This window comes from Bombus flavifrons, chromosome 5 (genome assembly GCF_040668555.2).
Source record: "Bombus flavifrons isolate JBK064 chromosome 5, iyBomFlav1_principal, whole genome shotgun sequence".
Lineage (NCBI taxonomy): Eukaryota > Metazoa > Arthropoda > Insecta > Hymenoptera > Apidae > Bombus > Bombus flavifrons.
Window position 1 is genome coordinate 18,079,167 of NC_138446.1, and position 20,283 is coordinate 18,099,449.

Sequence of the window (20,283 nt, forward strand, 5' to 3'; positions counted from 1 at the left end):
TTTTTATCCAACAGCCTCGTTTGTCCGTCTTTCTCCCTCTCGATCTCCGTGAATTTAACAATTTTGAAATTACACGTACCAGGTATCGTTGATATCGTCGATAATTGGTCCCAGTGGCCGACGCGATTTTAAACGCCAGCAGGCGAGGTAGACGGAAATGTAATAAATTCGAGCTTTTAAAACGCAAGAGTAAAATTACCAGGTGCTATTATTTACGTAATCGGTTGGACGTACGTGTTTTTCCCGATTGGAAAGGAGCGACATCGAGTTTTCAGACGAAACGGTACGTACGTTCGGATCGGCCGCGCGTTTATCCAGGCTGCGATCTCGACGTGGTATTACGTTTAAATTAATAATCCCCGTTGCGTCGCGTGATTGCCGTCACTCGGAAACGCGTCCGTTACACGCGTGTTATTACGGGCGGCGTGCAATTTCAATAATAATTATAATCACGCGCGTGGTTCAGCGAGACGAGGAGAGCAACGGACGTAAAGCAATAGATGGAAAGAGAAAGAAACGCGTTTGCCCAAAGAAACTTGCATCCTTCGTGCCCTCTCTCTTCGTACCGGTGACTCGAACATCGGCCATCCAGTTAAAAACCTGCTGAAATTCTTATTTCCTACGATTATATTTGATATATCGTTACTTTTACGAGGCTACGCTGAATATACGGGGGGTAGTCACGAAGGTCGCTCGAAATCACCGCTCCGATTCACATCAACATGGTTATTCGCGAAGGTAAACGAGCGTTCGTCTAAGGCTAAGACAATCGATATCCCGGTCTTCCTTTTTTATCAAAAAGTCTCGTAACGCATTTTCTGTTTTTTTTTCTTTTTTTTTTTTACGAAATAGACGGTTTTCCTTAATCGAGGAGGATTGCAGGAAAAAGGTTATACGTGTAGTATGATTCACGCACACGCAACGGTGACTAACGTTTTCCTCTTAACGTCGGTATTATTTTCTAAATTTTCCGCGAACTCCAATGTAGTTGGCCCAATGTAAAAAGCAACCAGGAGAATCGTTGCGTCGTCTCCTCCAGAAATCGTACCAGAAACAAACATCGACGACTCTTCGTTGATATCGTCGCAACAAAATTTGCAACCTCTTAAGGACACGCTTGATTCTGATCTTACAGGCTCGCGATCTCAAAGAATTTAATACGCTTTGGAAATCGATGAAAACGTTAAACGAGAATCTTACGAGCGAGTCGAGTTAACTCGAATTTCTGTTTACCGCTTCTTGAGTCGTTCGTACGGCAACGAATTCGCTGTCGACCTCCTTTTCGCTGTTTCCAGCAAGACAGCATTATCGCGCGTTATCAACCGCGAAACGACCGATATCTCGGAGAAAGTTACGCGGAGGTAAAGGAACAAAGGGAACGGTCGACGTTCGGGAAATACGGGAAAGAAATCCAGTTCCTGACAGGCAACTAGGAGAACCCGGCGTAAATCCGCGCGATGTCAGCCATCGAGGCGACGAAGCAACCTTCGAGAACTCGCCGACAACCATCTCCGGGTATCGCGCTGTGAGATCGGCACATCTAAACTCTCTCTTTTCTCTTTCCTCGAAATAGAATCGACTATGCGTCACAGGCAAGTTCACGGAGAATTCGTCGAACGGTCTAAAATTCATCGGAAGACGAGAAATTCCGGCGAAAAAGTTGCTCGATCGTCCTCGGCGCGTCGAATCAGCGCGAACCAGACAGCGCGCAGGCAACGCGGAGAATAAAAAGGCGCTTTCGATCCTGAAAGAAGCGTCGTCCGAGGGATAGAACGATAAATGGCGAAAAATCACTGCTGCGAAACCTATTCGCCTTTGAGTTTTTCGAAGATGAAAAGTTTCTCGAAGATGACGAAGAAGGCGACGAGGCTCTGTTCGAAGTTAGTAGACGTAGAGCTTTCTAAACGACTATCCGTATTCTTGGTTATTCGCGGTTGAAATTGCGATCAAGTTGCGTAAAGATTTAACGGATGTGTTTATCGTGCTTTTAAGTAAAATACCGATGGAACAGGAAGAGAAGTTGGCTACTCGTTGTTGGCCGAGTAGGATACTGTAACGCATACAGTTGCATCGCGGTACTCGCAGCCTCGCAGCTCGACGATGCAGCCTGTCGATAACGTAGAACTTATACGCTGCGACCTACGTTACCATCCAGCGATACAGGTCGATAATAAACGCATCGAAACTATTCGACGATATAATGCGATTCTAGCTTCTTGTTCCACGGTCAAGCGCGTACAGACAAATAGAACTATGTCGCGCCTTCAAGTAAAAATCGAGAACAAAACACCTACGGTTTACCATCGGACGATACTACGCCTTCGTATTTACGCTAAATTTACCAGCCAACCTTTCCGTATCCATCCAAAACACACTCGCAGCAATTTACAAATAAAACCGCCAGTATCCCACCGTTCCAAAGCTTCGCCGCCGTCTTGTCTCTTCCATTTACACGATCCTTGGAACGCCACGCTAATTGCCGGCCATTAAAAATTGAACGCGAAGCCAACGCGAGTGGGAAGGCTTCTTTGTCGGTGCACTTTCAACGAGAGGCCCGACGCACTCGGGGAATTGCACCTGTCGAACAATGTCCGCTCGTTACGAGCACAACGTACGCGCGTTTGTCAGCAACAGCAACGACCGTCCGAGACAAAGCGCAATTAATACCACGTGGTCTTGATTTCGTACACCGCGGTATCGGTCGCGAGATAAAGCATCGACGCTGCAGGGGAGTCGCGCGCGATTTGCAACCCGAGGAAAAACACAAACGCTTCCGTGTTCTCGTTATGCAACGCGGAACGCGATAACCCTTTCTGATCGCTTATTAAGCGCGGAACCATTAAACGCGCAGCCGGGCAAGATTCTGCTTCTATGGGAAATTGCGTGGCAAACGAACCGATCCCAAAGTCGCGATCGTTGTGCCGCGTACGCGTCTCTTTCCTTGTTGTTATTACGAGTTACGATCGCGTAACTTTGATATTATAACATGTAAATGTACATATATATATGTGTTAAAGAGAGAGGGAGAGAGAAAGAGAGAGAGAGAGAGAGAGAGTGTCAAAGTAATTATATTTTCGTACAAATACTGTGTACGTTGCCGCTTAAACCGAGATCGATCTTGAGCGTATGTTTCATAGACTCACCTATTGGTGACGCGGTGTTGGCTTCCCTCAGGCTCACTGTTTCTGGTTCGACCGCCGCTTCGTCTTCTTCGATCAATGGTGGCGGTGGTGCCAACGGTCGTGATTCGTAACCCCAATGCTGTCGAAAAGCACGTGCGCCCCCGTCCAATCGAACACGTGGTAACTCGACGAACATCGCGTCTCCCAACTGAGAACAAAATCGTCGATACCGTAGCATTGTGATTTTAATATCGCTAGTATGTTATTAACGATTCGATTATCGATATTACTCGTGATTTAGAAGGATCGATCAACGAAAACGGGAAAAGAGTACGTTTGAGAGAACGTTGGTCGTCTTCGTCGTCGCTGACGAATTTTCTAAGCTGCAACGGCAAACTCGTTTTCTTTTAGTTCGAAAATAGGTGACAAGACGTAACGACGCGTCGCGTGCATAGACATGGAATCTTTATTTCGTTTCAACGATACCTGTCGTACGACCACGCCAACTTCTAAATACAAACGTACAACCGATAATTCACGCTTCTCCCAAACTATTTCGCGAATACCTAATCAAGTAGGTCAGTGCGATGCGATAATTGCGGTACGGTTCGCGACACTCACGTAGCCCCGAATCACGTCCATTTCGGCGGAGCCGGAGCAACTCGACGAGACGGCTGCGTTCAGTCGATCCTATCAGTGTCACGGGTCGTGTCATCGAACTAGCGGAAGAATTAGCCCCGACTAGCGGTTGTCTCTCGGCCTGGAATCGATTTCGATGGAAAGAAGAGGTCTCGTTTGCCGAGAAAAAGGAGCTGCCGGTTCGCGACTCGCGACAAGCTGGACGACGACTGCACCGTGTCCAGTTTGTCTTAAAATACCGTAGATTGACCTGACACGACACGCTGACGTCACTAATTAGAGCTCGTTGAACGCGGTGTGCGGCGCGTGAAATCCACAGATCGTCTCTCGCTTCTCTCTCTCGACACGATTCGTTTTTCGTTCGAAACAGAGGCGGAAACGAACGAACGAATCGATCGAAAACAGAGGTCGAAGATGGGAAATTATTAATTTCCATTTGTTTGGCGCGCCTCGCTGCCCACGTTGTACGCCATTATTTGCCAATTATCATCCCCTAACGAATTTCTCGCCGCACACGCGTTCCACGAAACGAACCGTTTTGCGACGATCGGACCGCTTGGCTTTGGGCGAAACGCCGTGGCAGCGATAGGCGCGTGAATTACGGACACGGTTTTCCAGTCTTCGCAGGAGCGGCTGAAACGAATAATATTTCGTTGATGCGGGGATCGAAGTTCGGCGATTCGCGTTTTTAGAACGCCAAGTTTCTTCCAGAATACTACCGCGAGCTGAAGGATTTCGCGATAATTGCCGAGTTTCCGCGATAATCCGCGATCCAAGTATCGCACGAAATCCCTGTTCCTACGATACAAAAACCTCCTACCGTTTCGCTAGTCTTAGAAAGTATAGCTGCTTCTAACCTTTCACCGACATTCCGACAACAAGACGGTTAAGGAAGGAGGAGCACGCGTCCGCGATCGATCGCGGTCGAACAAGCCGCGAATGCGGTCGCAGTCGTATCGCGTTAACTGTAATTACCAGGCAGACGCGAACGAACGCGTCCAATTACACGAATCCAGTATTGGTTTTGGGCATTGACGTATAACGATCTCCCATCCCGCCAATCGGTACTCGCGTTCTTCTTCCACGACGTTCGATTCCCGGCCTGGCAGAGAATACGTGACCCCGTTTTCCGCGAGCCGCGCTCCATCGGAGCAACGGCGCTGCACGCTAATTCCACGAACGTCTCTATCGTCGTGAAAATCGCACCTCTGCCATTGTGCCGTATCGCCAATCGAAGAGAAACTGGCGATACGGCTGCCTGTACGAACTACGTGCGCGGCAAGCAAATAATATTCCAACGACGAACTTCACAGGCAATGACGCGACCTGCCACAGCAACAGTTTCCAGAACACCGCGAAGAACAACGCGAGGATCGTAGCGGACAAAATTGCATTAGGTGGGAACGCGGGGGCTCGAAGAGACTCGAAGGAAGTCAAAGGGACCAGAGGTGTAGTCAGTCGTTTCGGTAGGTTCGTAGTAACAACGTCCTTCGACGGACAACGAAAGAAACGAACGGAAAAGACGACGTGTGATCCTGGCTCGAGAAAACAATTAGTCACGAACCTTTGCACCGCGAATTCAATTTTTAGCAACGAAAAATTAAGAGAACGTGGATTTAAGGTTTTATCCAAGTTTTACACGCCTTGCGTTCCAGTACGACATAACAATTTTCAAACGAATCGATCCCGTCAAGATATAATTGCCTCTGCGATATAATCGAATTCTGCATGCTCTTCGAATTATTATCTTTGCCTTTTCGGTTATCGAAGTAACGCGAAATTAAAACCAACTCAGCTGTTCCGTTCTCTTGTCACGTCTGACGTTCAACTATTCTAAATTTATAAAAGCTAGGTTTCGGTGTGAGAAACACAAGAAGAAAATGTGCAAATTATGCAAACACACAGGGATAAAGCAAAACGAGACACGATATCACGGAACGGAAGCATATCAGAGGGACAAACACAACGTTCGAAGGCACACTGATAGAGAACAAACCTTGTTGCGAGACTTGAACGTACAGGCGGTCCCGGCGAACAGCTGCGTCCAAGGAAACAGACAAATTAGTTACTAATTGCGCTTGTTTAATTTCGTCAACAGACGCAGACCGATACAGGAATCCTTCTGGATTCGACGCTAAATCTCGTTGCTAAACCGATACGCGATTTCCGAATATTGCGAGTTTCGCGTATTTAAAAATACGCAGTTTGTTCGACGCGTACGATACGATAGAATAAAATATCAAGCACGAGACGCGGATCTTTTGTTTTAAATTTATGGATTGAAACGTATGCGTGTATATGTGTACGCGTGTACGTGCGTACATATATAGAAACGTAAATATCGATAACAATGCAAGTATCGTCGTTTGAGGAATTTTTTACAACTACCTCGTACGTCGGATCGATGAACGATAAAAGCTACTTTCTCTTATCACCGTACGTTAGCCTATGTATGCAAAACGTGCAATTTAGTATCACGAAATCGTACGTAAATTACGGTCGGAATATTTATTCGCTGAATATTTTTGTCCGTTTGAAACGTTAAATCGATCGATTCCGTCTCGAGCGTTACACAAATGCTTAGCTTTTCCTTCGTTACAAAGCTGGGGAGAAAGTCTCGAGGCGATATACCCATCGACGACTTCGCATCGACACTTCGTTTTACAAATATAAAAAGTTCAGCCTACGTCGCACGAAGATATACGAACGAATCATCGTTTCGCTTTTCCTGTCCGAGTTTAGCTTTTCCGCGGCAGATATTCTATTATACGACGGACAAATACGCTGTACACGTGGTCACGTGGGAGGGAAGCGAAGCGTAATTAACCGGTCGCCGACGGGGATAATTAACGTTCCGAGTCGAGGGCCAAATTAAGATATCACTATGGTCGTAATTCGAGGTATCCCGGTGCGTTTCGTGCTCATTTTAAATCGCGATTGATAACTCGACCGTCCCCGAGGAAAGACGGAACGTCGAGACGCGACGCACGCCACGATTCTGGAATCGATACCCGGCAACGAGCGCCAGGAAGCAGTTTAACCACGCGTTTAAAGAGGTTCCCTTCTGAAACCTGGTACGTATAACGCGTCGAGACCGAGTCTGGTTTAACATTTTGCTCCGCCAACGCGATTACGCGATTCGAACGAACGAGAAAACCAACGGAGGATATTTTATACGTTACGCGCGTTACGTTAACGACCTGGACCAGCGCTTCTCAACTTTCTTCCCGTTACCGCCCTATTTCTACCACGATCGAATAAACCGTTCCTCGCGTTCGCATAAAGACCGATCTTTAATTGATTTTCGAAAGAGATATTTATTCTTTCTACTTCTATTTGTACTCTTATAGCGCGGGAAATGTTCCACGAATCTGGAATCTTTTCTTCGTAAACGTATCGACGACGATACGCGTACTTCACGAACGCAAAAGCGTTCCATATAACGCTATGGCGATTGGGACGCTGGCGATCTCGGACTCGGTCGGTACAGGATCGTCGATCGTCGACTCTCTTCTCGCGATACGATTTGCTTTCCGTTCGATCCCTCGCGCTCGTCTCGGTTCGACCTTTGTGCACGCGTCTGTCCGTGAGCAGCACCGTGGCTACCTAATTCGATTCACGCGATCGACCCGTTCCGATTCGACCGATCCGATTACGTCCGTGAGTACGCGTTACGATCTTCCGTCGCGAATCGATCCGTCAGTAACGCTGGAATCTTTTCCACGTGCGCAAATATTCCTTATTTCTGAATCGCCGCCCCGTTCGAGCGTGAATCGTTTCGTTCAAACGTGTAAACTCGACGTCGATGAAACTAGACACTCTTCGGAGCTTCGTTTCAGGCTCTTTTGTGATCGATACTGTGGCCAACGGCGTATAATAATTTCCATAGAACGGACGCTGAAATTGGAAATAAAGGGACTGCCGATTCAGTGCAGTTTCGTTAAACTAAAGAGAAAGTTAAAGATGTCTCGAGGATGAAGCAAACGTTTCACATAATAACACGAATCTATTCGTGTATTTAAAATATCGATAGAACGATGTCACGTTCTTTCATACACATACGTATATATCATCGTATCATCTAGGATTAAAATTGTTATTTACACCACCAAAATCACTCGGAGGATCTTATATTCTAAACTAAATAACGAAATAGTTCTTTAAGACGTCGGAACGAAAATCTAGAACGACTCGAGTCACTTCGATCTAATCCTACGAGTCTAGCTTTAGATTCTGTACGTATCCGTAATAACGAACGCGTCGACGTCTTCGACAACTTTTACGCGACAGTTTACCTACGTGGAAATCTGCAATCTCGTCACGCGATATCAAAGGCCGACACAGACGTAACTCGTATCGGTTCGACGTAATCTACGGAATGCTTTTTCATAAAAAAAAAAGAAAGAAAAAGGAGAAAGAAAAAAAAAGGACGAAGCACGAAGGGACGCTAGACGAAATTGCAGGCTATACGAACGTATCTGCCTCGAATCGATACGAGTAATACCGTACGGGGTTCTCGACTTCTGCGTTTGTTTCAAGATGTTGCCGAAGGCGTACAGAAGCAGAAGAATCTTACGAATGCTCGATATAAATATACCGATGGATCGCGAAATAAAGATGCAAATTTCTCGAACCAGATAAAAAAGTTATCCTGATAAAAGTATGTTTTACGTGTCAATCGTCTTATACGCCATATAAAGTTTATCGTTAAAGCATATCGTGGAAGTTTAAAGAATTCGCTGCTTCGAGAATACGAGAGAAAGTTTATTTCTTAGGTGGCGAATAAGATAAACGTCTATCACGGAAACTAGTAAGGAGATCGTCGAGTCTGAACCATAGGTACTCGTTTGACGGCGTAGCGCGCGTTTACAAAGTGAAAATTTCCAGTAGAGCTGCTTTGCGCGTTTACGGCAAGTAGCCGAGCGCACCGCGGATAAGTTCATCGAAAAGAGAGGTTTCGAGAGCGATACGGGCTGACGATCAGGAGTGGAGACGAGAGAAGCAAAGCACGAATCTCTAACGAGGCACTAGTCGAAGAGCTGCTCAGGGAGCCGGAGCAACTGGTGAATTTCTAGCTCGTGTCGTCCCTCCAACGAAGCCAATAACGTTGTCATTGTATCGGATTATACGATAAAGGTGTAACTTTGATGGGGAATCTCGGCTATGCGACTCTCGACGAGCACAAATTCCGATTCCGCCCGGGGAATCGATAGACGTGCTCGTCGATTACCTTCCCAAACTCCCTCGGTCATCCATGATCGTCGATAACGTTTACTGAGAATCAAAGAAAACCTAATTTTTTTTAAATTTAACCTAATACTGTAATTATCCTTGTTGTATAAAGCTTCGAACGACGTCAAAGTACACCTAATCTAACGCTATTTGGGCACTTTGCGGTGAAAAGAGATCGTTCTTCCACAGGTAGGTACACGATCGCCGCGAAGAAAGAACGTTCCGAGGTATCTGGAGAAACCTTACGCCAGCGGTGCGTTAACGATCGATAAATCCTCCGATTTCCATTGCTAAAGAACCGTCGCTCGAAAGCGACAATTGCTACATTTCCAGCACCTTAAAATACGACGTCGTTAAATGTACTCGTTTCCTTCAATTACGGGCCGTGGTAATCGTCGCATTTGTCCGCGGACTGTCCGTGTCCTTAATAACGGGGCAAAAAGGAGGACGTTTCGGTTGAAAGGTTAAGCAACGCGTTGAACGTCTCCGAACGAACAATGAATTTCAATTTCACGTTGTTATAACTTTGTCCAACCTATTCTTCTATCTTTCCCCTTCTTCGTCATTATCTTTCTCTCCGTCATCTTCGACTTACGTCGTCGTCGTCGTCGTCGTCGTCGTCGTCATCGTCGTCGTCGTCGTCGAATAAACGAATGAACGAACTCTTGGGGTCAAGAGGTTCGTTCGCCGCTGGGCATTTACTGAAATCCGCGCGGACCGAAATTAGTTCGGTTAAAAGAAGCGCTTTCTTCGCGATCCACGATCCACGAGACGAGACGCTCTTTCAGAAAAAAGGAGAGAAAGAAGGCTCCTTCTTTCGTTCTTTGTCAGTGCCGCGGATTCATCGGAATCACTTTGCGACGGCAATAATTCAGGAGAACGACCAACGTAAAAATAATTTGGCCGTTCCTTAAATGCGAGTACCTATTGCACGACACGTACCTTCGAAACGATCAAGAAAGGAACGAAAAGCGTCTAATATATTTTCAATCTCAGACCTGCGTAATTGCAACGTGCTAAAGTATCGACGAACAAGCCTTCGTACAAACAATCAGCTCGCGTGAAAACTACGACGCTGGCCGTCCGATACACCGCAGAGGAATATTTTCATTTCGCGAACATCTGCTTTCTTTCGTAAGAGAGTAAAATGGAAGGAAAAACTTATCAAAGAGGACGATGAAGTCTCGCGCCGTTTCATTGACTCGATAACGCACCGCCTGTTTATTTTACCCTCCTGCGTCGTCGATCGTCCAACCTAACCCCATATAAATGCACCCTTCTGCCTCAACTATCTCTCTATACGACTCAAACCCTCGTCTCTCGAGCTCCGTGGAACGCCACGATCTTTCAAACTTTCACGATCGTCAGGGAGTTTGGCCGTTGAACGGCGCGTTTCGTCGAATGGCGCGGTTGCCATTAAGTTCCGCGAAGAAACAAGTCTACCAAGGGTTGCCGAATGTATATCGGGCGCTGGCTAGCAATTCCACCGATAGTTCCTTTCACCTGGACAGACAGAGAAGCCGACGTCGGAGAAATTTGGCAATATTCACAGGGGATACGCTTTAATTCGCGCTTTGTTTGCAATCTCTATTTTTCTTGAAATTTGAAAAACACACGAGTCCAAGAAAAGGGTAAAAAAAAGAAGGGGGTACCGAGGGAAAATCGAGAAACGCGCGAACACGAGATCCTGCGAGTCTGCAAACGTTTGCCTTCGCAGAGAGTCGAAGAAGATTCTCGAATCAACGAAGTAACCCGCTTCCACGCTTCTCAAGAGCGATTCGAGTAGCAAAAGGGGTCGAAAGGTTGGCGAAAAGGTGAAGCCGATTTATCCTCTGGCTGAAACCGGCTTCCTCCGAATTCACGTTGGATTCCCTTTACGATCAACCGAAAGAAGGATAGGTCCTATCTCTAGCACCCTGAGTCACCGCGAAAGAGACTAACAAGAGGAGGCAAGAGACGAAAAAGAAGGGGTTCTTGCGCGTGTGTGCACGCCCTACGCTCTCGAACATCGCAAGACTCGTCCTCACCTTCCAAAAAAGGGAATATCGACTGACGACTGTCCGGGATAAGGGTCGACAGGGACGCGGACGAACAGGCACTTTCAGCCCCTTGGTTAAGATGGACGAGCTACATAGACCGACTCGGCCGAATTTCGAATTTCGAATCCTCCGGCTCGACCCGAGTCATCTCGTTTTCAGTAGTCGTTACGTTCTCGTACGATAAGCGGAATAAAAAGTGCCCAGGTTGGTCAGGTTGTTTAAATAGAAAGCAAACCGCATAAAGCTCGTTCAGAGTGCTAGTGAAAACTCGAAACGCTAGTGCGAATATATCTGTCTCCTCGTTGAACTACCGCATACTCGCAATTAGTGAAATTGTCTCTCTCTCTTTTTCTTTTTTCTTTTTTTTTTTTTTTTTTTTTTTAAGGGAACTTTCGGCGTCGCGAAGGCTTACCTATACCGTAAGTATAATTGTAGCTTAGAGACCTGCCCCACCAAACAAGAAATAAAAACAAATAACAGGAGAGCAGGAGAGAGATAAAGTTGCAAAGACACGATTCGCTCGTTATCCAGAGTAGTCAGTATATACAGCTTCGTTCGATTCGAAGCAATCTTTTCAGAAGTTAAATTGCCCGTCAAAGATTCAACGATACTTCCTTAGCCAAAGGGTGAAGCGTGGAACCGGACACTCGCATCCTCGTACGCACGACATCGAGGGAAAAGAGTGAGGGAGGAAGGGAGAGAGTCGCTGAATCAAAGGCACTCGGACAAAGACAGATAAGGAGCAAACTGCGAGGGAGGGAGAACGAGATAGGGAGATTTAATCACACCAGTCGTATTCCCCTCGCGTCTTGAAAGGGACACGTTCGCAAAGCCAGACAGGAAAAGAAGGAAGGAAGGAAGGAAGGAAGGAAGGAAGAAAAGAAGGGAGGAAACTCGGAGGACGGGGGATACGATTTAATACAGAGACCCATTCGTTCACCCCTGGGGAACGATTCGAATGGAGAAGGTTGCATTTTTTACTCGCGTGCCGTTTGTCTTGTACGTGACGAGTATGAACATGAACGCATCAAATTCAAAGAATTCAGACCCGGAAAGGAGAGGCACGCGCGGATTCTCGCTGGCTGCGAGAAGAAATATCGCGACGCGCGCGTGTCCTTGATATCGTAGCACGTTTTAGCGCCTCTGGAATCGTTCGTGAGATATTTTCGGCGATTTCGAACGTGGAAAGAGTTTAATTCGTTCGTGCGTACGGATAATTTTTCGCGTTACGTGCAGTCGTTGCGGGCCTGACATCGTATATTTATTTATCCAATTGGAGAAAAGCTTCTATAAATATAGTCTCGTTATTTTTTAGACGGATCGTGTATAATTTACTTAATAACACCGTTACGATCGTTTATTCACCACACGACGATATAAGTTCTATATACTCTCGATATACTTGAAACGTTTCAAGAAATTATAACAAATATCGACGACGATAATTAGAAGAAATTATAAATAAATCGCGTTTAAACAAAAATTAGACGAACGAATTAGAACGAAAAATTGTAAAAATTCAACGAATCGCTCTATCGATCCTCTTGTTTCGTCCATTCTTTTCAAATCCTTGTAATCCATACGTGCTAATCGGGTATATTCTATAGTTCGGGTACGTAAGTTCTATTCACGTGCATTTTCTACTAGCATTTCCTCGGCTGATCGCGTACGAATAAGAGCACCAGAGATCTTTGGTCTTTGATCCGGCATCGAGAAATCCGCTACTAATAGACAGAGGCAAGACAATCCCCTACCTGTAACCTTATCAGACTTCGTAACACGAGGCAACAACAAAAGTAAAATCCCTAGGAATTACTAAGAAACCTCACAGTATACTCGCGCTTCGAATCCAATATCGAAGTCTTTCCATTGCGCATTGTTTGCTTTTACCTGCGCCAACCCATCCCAGTTCGCCGATCATTATCGTTAACACCTTAACACGCGGAAGAGAAACTTCCTACCATTCGCCGAACAACGATAAAATAGCAGATACTTTCGAGAAACGGAGATAACGTACAGAAGAAGAAATACGATATAACATGCAGATAATGCCCGGTTTACGGTTTACTGTTTATTGGAAACCTGTAAAACTTGCATCAAAGAGGACTCTCATTATATATTCGTATCGTATTCGTTATTCCTATTGATTTCTCGATTGAATTTTATGCATCGAAGATACGGTTAATTAAGGATTTTAATCGACGTGTTTGCTGAGAATTGTAAGTTGTAATTAAATCGTGCAATTACTATGACGCGTGGTACGATGGTCACGCGGTCAGGAAACAAGTAAGCGTTCGTTTAAAACTTTCTCATCTTCGTCCTGATCGTGCGAAAGATCGCTTATTCCATAAAAATGCAATAAAAAGGAACCTACTTTGTCCGATAGCAACACAGCGTAAGCGTTTCCCGAAGAATCGTCGTATAATTTAATTTAAGAAACATACGCGAAATATTCAGCGCAAAACGATAAATGACATCTTTTTGTTCACGAGTAAGACAAATTTTGTAACTCTAAGCTATCCAAAATCGAAGTTACAGATTTCATGACGTCTTAAATTTCAATAGAAATTAAACGTTGCGGTATGATCGTTTACATCGTGAAACCCAGAAAGATTCCCAACAAAGCTGTAACTATACCGATCCAAGGATTATACGGAAAATTGCTAAACCGAAGAGATCTCCCATATGAGATAAATACCAGTTACAGGAACGACATCCGCTGAGAAATTCATAAAGCATAGTAACGGTACAATTAAGAACAAGCGAGACCATTAACTCGCAACTATTACAAAAATCTAAAAATCTTCAGTTTCGATGGAATCTAATTCATAGAAAATCGAACGGCCGTGTTCGTAAAGCACAACGGTACTAGGCTGATCGTGCACAGGCTTTCTCTACTTGCTGACTAAATTCTATTCGGTACGACATGCGAGGAACCGTTTCAGAGATCCAGACAGCAGAAAGAGGAGAAAAGAACGCACATGCGTCTGCACACGTACGAAAGTACGCCGTTAACCCTATTCCTTGAGGGCGAGTTCAGCATCGGATAACGAAGGGTCTCGTGTTCCTGAACCCCACGAATGTGATTACACGGAAGGAGAAAAGGACGTGAGGCGGGACAAGGCGAAAGAGAGTCTCGACGTCGGTTTTGATTTAGTAATAACAAGGGCTCGATCATAGGGGGCGAACAGTTGCCAAAAAACGCGAGACATTCGAAGAATCGACCGAGAAAGTCAGACACCGACAAAGGCAAGGAGAAAAACGTCGACCACGTCAGAATGAAAGGTGTATTTGGTACAGGCGTGGACGTTTACCGAGCGTGGAAAACGACGGGCATCCTCGCGGTATTACGTACGAGTTACGTACGACGTTACTGTTAAATAGATAGAACGTTTGTATTGTACGTGCGAGAGCGAGGGAGCGAAGAGCGAGCAGACACGCGTGTGCATCCCTTCCTTAGAGCGTATGCGAGCGTTTGCAAGACGGCCCAGGTCTCCGTTGAGACAAAAGAGCGACTAGAAAGAAAAACAGCAAGCGAGTGAGTGTCTACTAGCCCTTCGGAGAGTAACCCACGTGTAAAGCTAATTTAATTAACATGTAAATGAAGTTTAACTTTTTGTTCTCTCCAAATCCTCTCCTTACCTTAACGGTTACTCTTTTGTACATATCGGAGGGAAGCCTCGAGTAGATAAAGTAGAAAGAACGATATATCCGGATGTTAGGGACGGGCATAATTCCGACAGGATCAACGACTTTGCTTCGAAGAGATTTTATTACCTCTGGATGTGTCTACGATACGCTATACGTTGCTTGTGATTCGTAAAAGTAACCAAGGTCGATAAATTTACGAAAGCTCTGAATTTTAATATTTTACTCGTGTTGACTGACGATCGTGGCACACGACAACGCAACTAAATAAGAATACATCCTGCAGAAGAAAAGAAGAAACGAGGAAACGAGGAAACGAAGAAGGGAAGAAAAGCTAAAAGTAGGTGTTAAAACGAAACTAAAAGAACTCGGAAACTTTGCATTTTCGAAACGATTCGCCGACACGCTTAAATATTTTCCAACAACCGTACAACACGCTTTTTCCGTTCACTGGAACATCGACGTTACTAGTTACCATCGTAACTACCTTTCTAGAATATTTTCTCATTCTACTCGATAAAAGGAGACGTCCAAAAAACATTTTGCCGCGTGAAACAACGAGAGGAACGTGGACACGGAACTCTTCGCTCCAAGAGTAATTACCCCGAAGAAAATTCGCTATCCGATTTAAAAAATTAGCCGATCTCGGAGGCAACGTGGTTTCAAGCAGTGTGATAAGTACTCTGAGACCTCGAGAGACAGAGAAAAAGAGATCGACGGATACGGGACGCGTTTAGGGGACCTCGCCAACGACCAAAATGGATCCGCAACGAGAAATCTTCGTCGTTCCTCGGCTTCTACATTCGTTCGTTCCACGAGAAACTATACGCCAACGAACAGATTCATACATGCTTGAGAATTTTTCCGTGTTATCTTCCCTCTATCTTCGCGGCTTCTTTCGCCTCCTGTTTTACCTTGAGATAAAGCTAAAGGATAGGACAAGAAGGAGAAGAAAGGTAGTCAACGTTTACCGTTATACCGCGCAATTGAGTGCAGCGGAGAAGGATCTTCAGAGTTCGTAAGTTGCAGCATAGATGGTAAGAAAAGAAAGTAAGCTACAAGAAAACGCACGAAAACGCAAGAAAAGCAACGACAGTGGAAGTAACTCTGGCAGAAAGTTATTGGCTTAAGCAAGCTTCCATGCGAGCGGTCGCTTGTCTGCGTTCAGAACAGAGAGCGGTTTGTGACAAAAGTTCGCAACGAAACTTCGATCGGGTTTCTTTCTCGCTCCCTAAAGGACTATGTTGCGTTCGCAAAGCGGTGGCTGCAATAACGCGAACGCTTAACGCGAAGATGTTCTCCGGAGCGCGCGAGCGGAAGCGGAAACGTCGACGTCTAAAAATACGTACTCGCGTCCGCAAGAATATACGCAGATATATCGTTTTCCTTTCTTTCGTTCCCAGTGGATCAAGGTGCGCGAACGTCGACTATATCCGCTACTCTCTTTCGACGTTCCCGAACAGCAAACGTTACAAGGCTTGATAAAAGGAAAAAGACAAATTACAAACGAGAACCTCGAGGAATTTTTTAAAAGCTCGTTGACGTACGAATTTCGATTTGTAAATAGTCGGCAACCGCTTTCAGTCGCAGGCCTTCCATAATTTTGGCGGAGATTAGCAGAGAAGTCTCGAAAGTAATTGGCTGTGCAAACGTCAGACTGTGTATAAACTTGCTGATCGAATTAGAAGCTGGCCATATCCCTTTGCCATCCCAAGCGTACGATCAAACGCAACTCGGCCTCCTTCCGTAGCGCACGATACAGAACAAGGGAGAAACACGGTAGAGACCGATACGCGCACAATTTTCCTATACTAAATTTTCATTAAATCCCCTGGCTACCTACAGACTGCATTAACTCGCTGCCGTTGCGTCGCGTCGCGTCGCGTCGTTCGTTCAGCGATATCTTCTCGGCTCTTAGACGAATCCCGAGAAGGGGAATCGTTTGTTTTATCGGAGTGTCGATCATTTTGTGCCACGACTGCTCGGCCACACAAGTCGTCATCTTCCAAGAAGCGTCCTATTTCATTCCTCGACGCCTCTCGACGTCTGTTTATCGTCTCTCGCTATATGTACTCGCCGGCCGCTTTTGGGATATCGTTCGCTTCGTAAAGCCGATACCGCTGACATGCGTGAACGCGATAAAACGCGCGGTACTTCTGCGAGTAAACGTCGATACCGAACAACTTTGAACCCCCCCTAAATATGTTAATTGTAAGTATCACTTTCGGATTACGACCGCCAACGTTCCACCGTTATTCCGACAATTCGCTTCGGGCCAGAGATACGTTGCTCGAACGCGTAATTCGCGAATTAGGCGAGCTACCAATTCCGCGAATCGAGTTTCGTGTTTCGAGTTTCGAGCAAATTTGAAAGCAGTACAAATCGCACTAGTACGTATCGAAAAACCATCGATTTAATATCGAAGTGATTTTAATCGTAAGATTTTTTCTTTTCTTTCAAAACAACGCTGTTTGCTAAAAAATTAACTTAATTGAATTAACTTGATTAAATTTTGACTCCTCGAAACAAGATTAATATCGAGATCATAAGGATAAATAAAAAATTTGTAAACTACCGTACGAATATCGTAATTATATGGTAGCACGAGAATATCTCTTAACGTATTTCTCTATACATTGTGTATGCAATTGAAATGCAGTAAGGCTACGATTGTCAAAATCAACATATAGACAGAATAGTGATCGAATGATAGAACGATTTGCGGTAGAATAAAATTAAAAGATAATAGAATAGCAAATACGTTTTTAAGAACAAACAAGTTTATTGCAGGCGATAGGTATGCGAATACTAGCAATGCCAATGACGTAATGCGTTTGTGCGCCGCTTCTTACGAATCGCGATAAAGAAGATGGAGACTGGCTAATCCGGCCGAATTGGGCAGCGGTCTTTTCGCTATCGAAAAAAGATAGAAGGAATATTAGGAAAGAAAGAGAAGGTGTACTACTCACTGCCATATCCTCGCTTCTGTAAGCCGTGAGGGTCTGTTCGTCCTGAAGAAGGACGCAGTAACAAGGTTCCCAGCACGCCTCGGCAGCGGCTTCGCCAACGCAGCATTCAGCCTCTGGAAAAATAAAAAGTAAAGGAGATTGTGACGGACGAGCAAAGTTGCGAGAGTTCGGACGGTGGGCATCGTGGCCACGCCGCGAGAATAAAATCAACGCATCGGCCAGCGACAATACGAATAATAGGAGCCGTGTCGATTATTATCTTCGTGAAGTGGCATAACGGTGCAACAGAAAGGGCGACGCGATCCCTGCCCGCGGCCAACGATCGATAACGATCGATAATTCTCGCGTGCATTCGAAACGTCGCGTCCGCCGAAGACGCGAATCCAACCGGAGACTCGTCGTCTCAACTTCCAAGGATTATCCTTAGGCTAGGTGCGCACCAACGATACATTGTGAAATACGTTGGAAATCTCTATTCAGAGGCCAAGTTCGATTACAAAGGAAAAGTTTCCGTCTACCTTGTAAATTTGCTCTTACGACGTTGCAAATAGAAATTACAGATCTAATCGAGTGAAAGCTCTTTCTCGTAGTTTCAGCTCGTAATTCGTACGCGCGTGTTAGCGAATTATATTCCATATTTAACCTCATTGCTCGAAACGTGTTTGGATTGCGTTACGCAACTAAACGGCCGTCACGTGGAACGATCAAGGGTCCGAAAACGCGCAAGGGCCAGGAGGCGATCGTCGTCATCTGGAAGCCGTGCCCATGACACACCTCTAAATGAATTACCTAATTTCGAAATCATCCTGTCCCTAAGGAGCTGTAGCGTCGCCCAGTGACTATTTTATTTCTATCGGGTACCTGGAATTTTCGCGAAATATTCATTATAAATAAAAGTTACGAATATCCTGGAAGAATCGAAGACAAAGAAACGTCGTAAGAGGTTAACGAGGCGACTAATTCACCACCACGCTTACGCTTGTATATTATACCGAACAGATCGCTTTGCCGATAAAGCTGCTAATCCAGCAGATTCATAGAGAAACAACAGCTGCGATATTCGCTTCTCACGCTCGTTAGCGAAGGAACGAAAACGATCGACGATCGGAAAACAATTCGCGATATAACTTCTTTGGCATGGAAGATCGTGTAACGCGAGTGGAAAAATTCAAAATTAATTCCAAACCATCGAAATTCAACGTAAATATCAAAGTGTTACGTACTTGTACGTACGTCTAGATCAATTCTCAAAAAGAACGAAGCACAACTTGACCCTGAGAAATTTCAAATCGAAGAAACTATTTTTAAAGAAGCATATACGTATGAAAAGAAAACGCTTCGGAAGCCGATCGAATCGCGCCGAGAAATTTTTGCGCCGTGGTAGGTTTGGAAGAAAAACAGCGTTGAGTGAAAACAGGCAACGCGTGCTCAACGCTAATCCGGTCGCAAAAGAGTAACACAAAGTGCCCTGTGAATCGAAGTGAATCGTGAACGCGCTCATCGTCTCCGGCTGAGGGCTGAACAAATATCGATTCGACGTTCCAGACGCGGCAAAACTGTTTCTTCCTGCGGAGTGCTCGCACACGAACTGCGGATTACAACCGCAGCCGCGCGTGGCTGCTTGTTCGAATGCAGGTTTTCCGAGCCATTTGGAAGCACAATTTTTTTACGATCCGTGCTTTCTTCCTTCCATTTCTTTCTGAGATTTCGATTGGAATACACGATCGATGCAACTGAATCACACACTGAGAAAATGCACGACAGTCGCGAAAGCATATTTCACGTTTATATTCTTCGCACGATTTTTACCAACGATCTTCGCAAAACTTTAACTATCAACTGCCAAGGAATCGCTGCTCGATCCAAAACGCAAGAGTCACCTTTCTCCCATTGAAATATCAGAAATAATCCAGACCAACTAATCTACCAACCTCTACATATACGTATATACATTCTATTATAATTCACCGTTCTCTACGGGGAGTTCTGTATCTACAGAAAATAACGCAAAAATATTCATAGAATGCCTTGCACCAAACACCCTATTTTCAAACACAGATAAATATGGTTCCACGGTAGAAAACCTGCTTCCAGATTGCTTATCATTGTACGGAAAAGCCACGCCAGATTACCAACCGTTGTCATTTTTACACGTCCAGACCAGGTTGTTCTTTTCTCCGGCCACCGAGCCGCGCTATCCCGTCCTGTCTCAAACATCCTGGAGATTTTTGCTTCCTCAACCATCTATTACGATATTCACATCCCCGCGTGACTACGTGATCTCATCCTATCATCCAGATCTATATATATCGCAAGCGAAAGGGTTTCCCGTACTTGTTCACCTTTTTTCTTTCCATCTCTTCCCCCCCCCCCCCTCTTTCTCTCTCACTCTCTGTCTCTCCTTTTCCGTCAAGATTCCTTATTCCTCGGCGTGTATTTTTCAAGTATTGAAATTCTGGACCGTGTACTTTTTCGCCAAGACCCTCAAAGGGGTCGATCGACGAACGCATAAATGAGATTCCCAGCGGGTCTCATTCTCGCTTTTTTCTTTCTTCTAGCGCAGCGTCTTTGTATCAGCGCGACGAGACGCAACGGTTATCCATTCAACGCAGCTCGAACGTGAAAAAGCGTACA

At 45.3% G+C, this 20,283-nt stretch overlaps 1 protein-coding gene across 6 annotated transcripts in view; it reads right to left on the minus strand.

Annotated features, from left to right (window-relative positions):
* Positions 1 to 20,283, minus strand: part of raskol (Ras GTPase-activating protein raskol) — a 257,001-nt gene that overhangs the window by 142,135 nt on the left and 94,583 nt on the right. For 3 of the 6 annotated variants that reach the window (XM_069112671.1, XM_069112669.1, XM_069112673.1), the window contains exons 3-5: positions 17,650 to 17,762; positions 5,758 to 5,799; positions 3,144 to 3,330 (exon numbers count right to left, since the gene is read on the minus strand). In XM_069112671.1, the coding sequence (XP_068968772.1) occupies positions 3,144 to 3,330; positions 5,758 to 5,799; positions 17,650 to 17,762 (342 nt within the window). The remainder of the gene's footprint in view (positions 1 to 3,143; positions 3,331 to 5,757; positions 5,800 to 17,649; positions 17,763 to 20,283) is intronic. The other 3 variants (XM_069112675.1, XM_069112677.1, XM_069112676.1) reach the window with 1 other exon arrangement.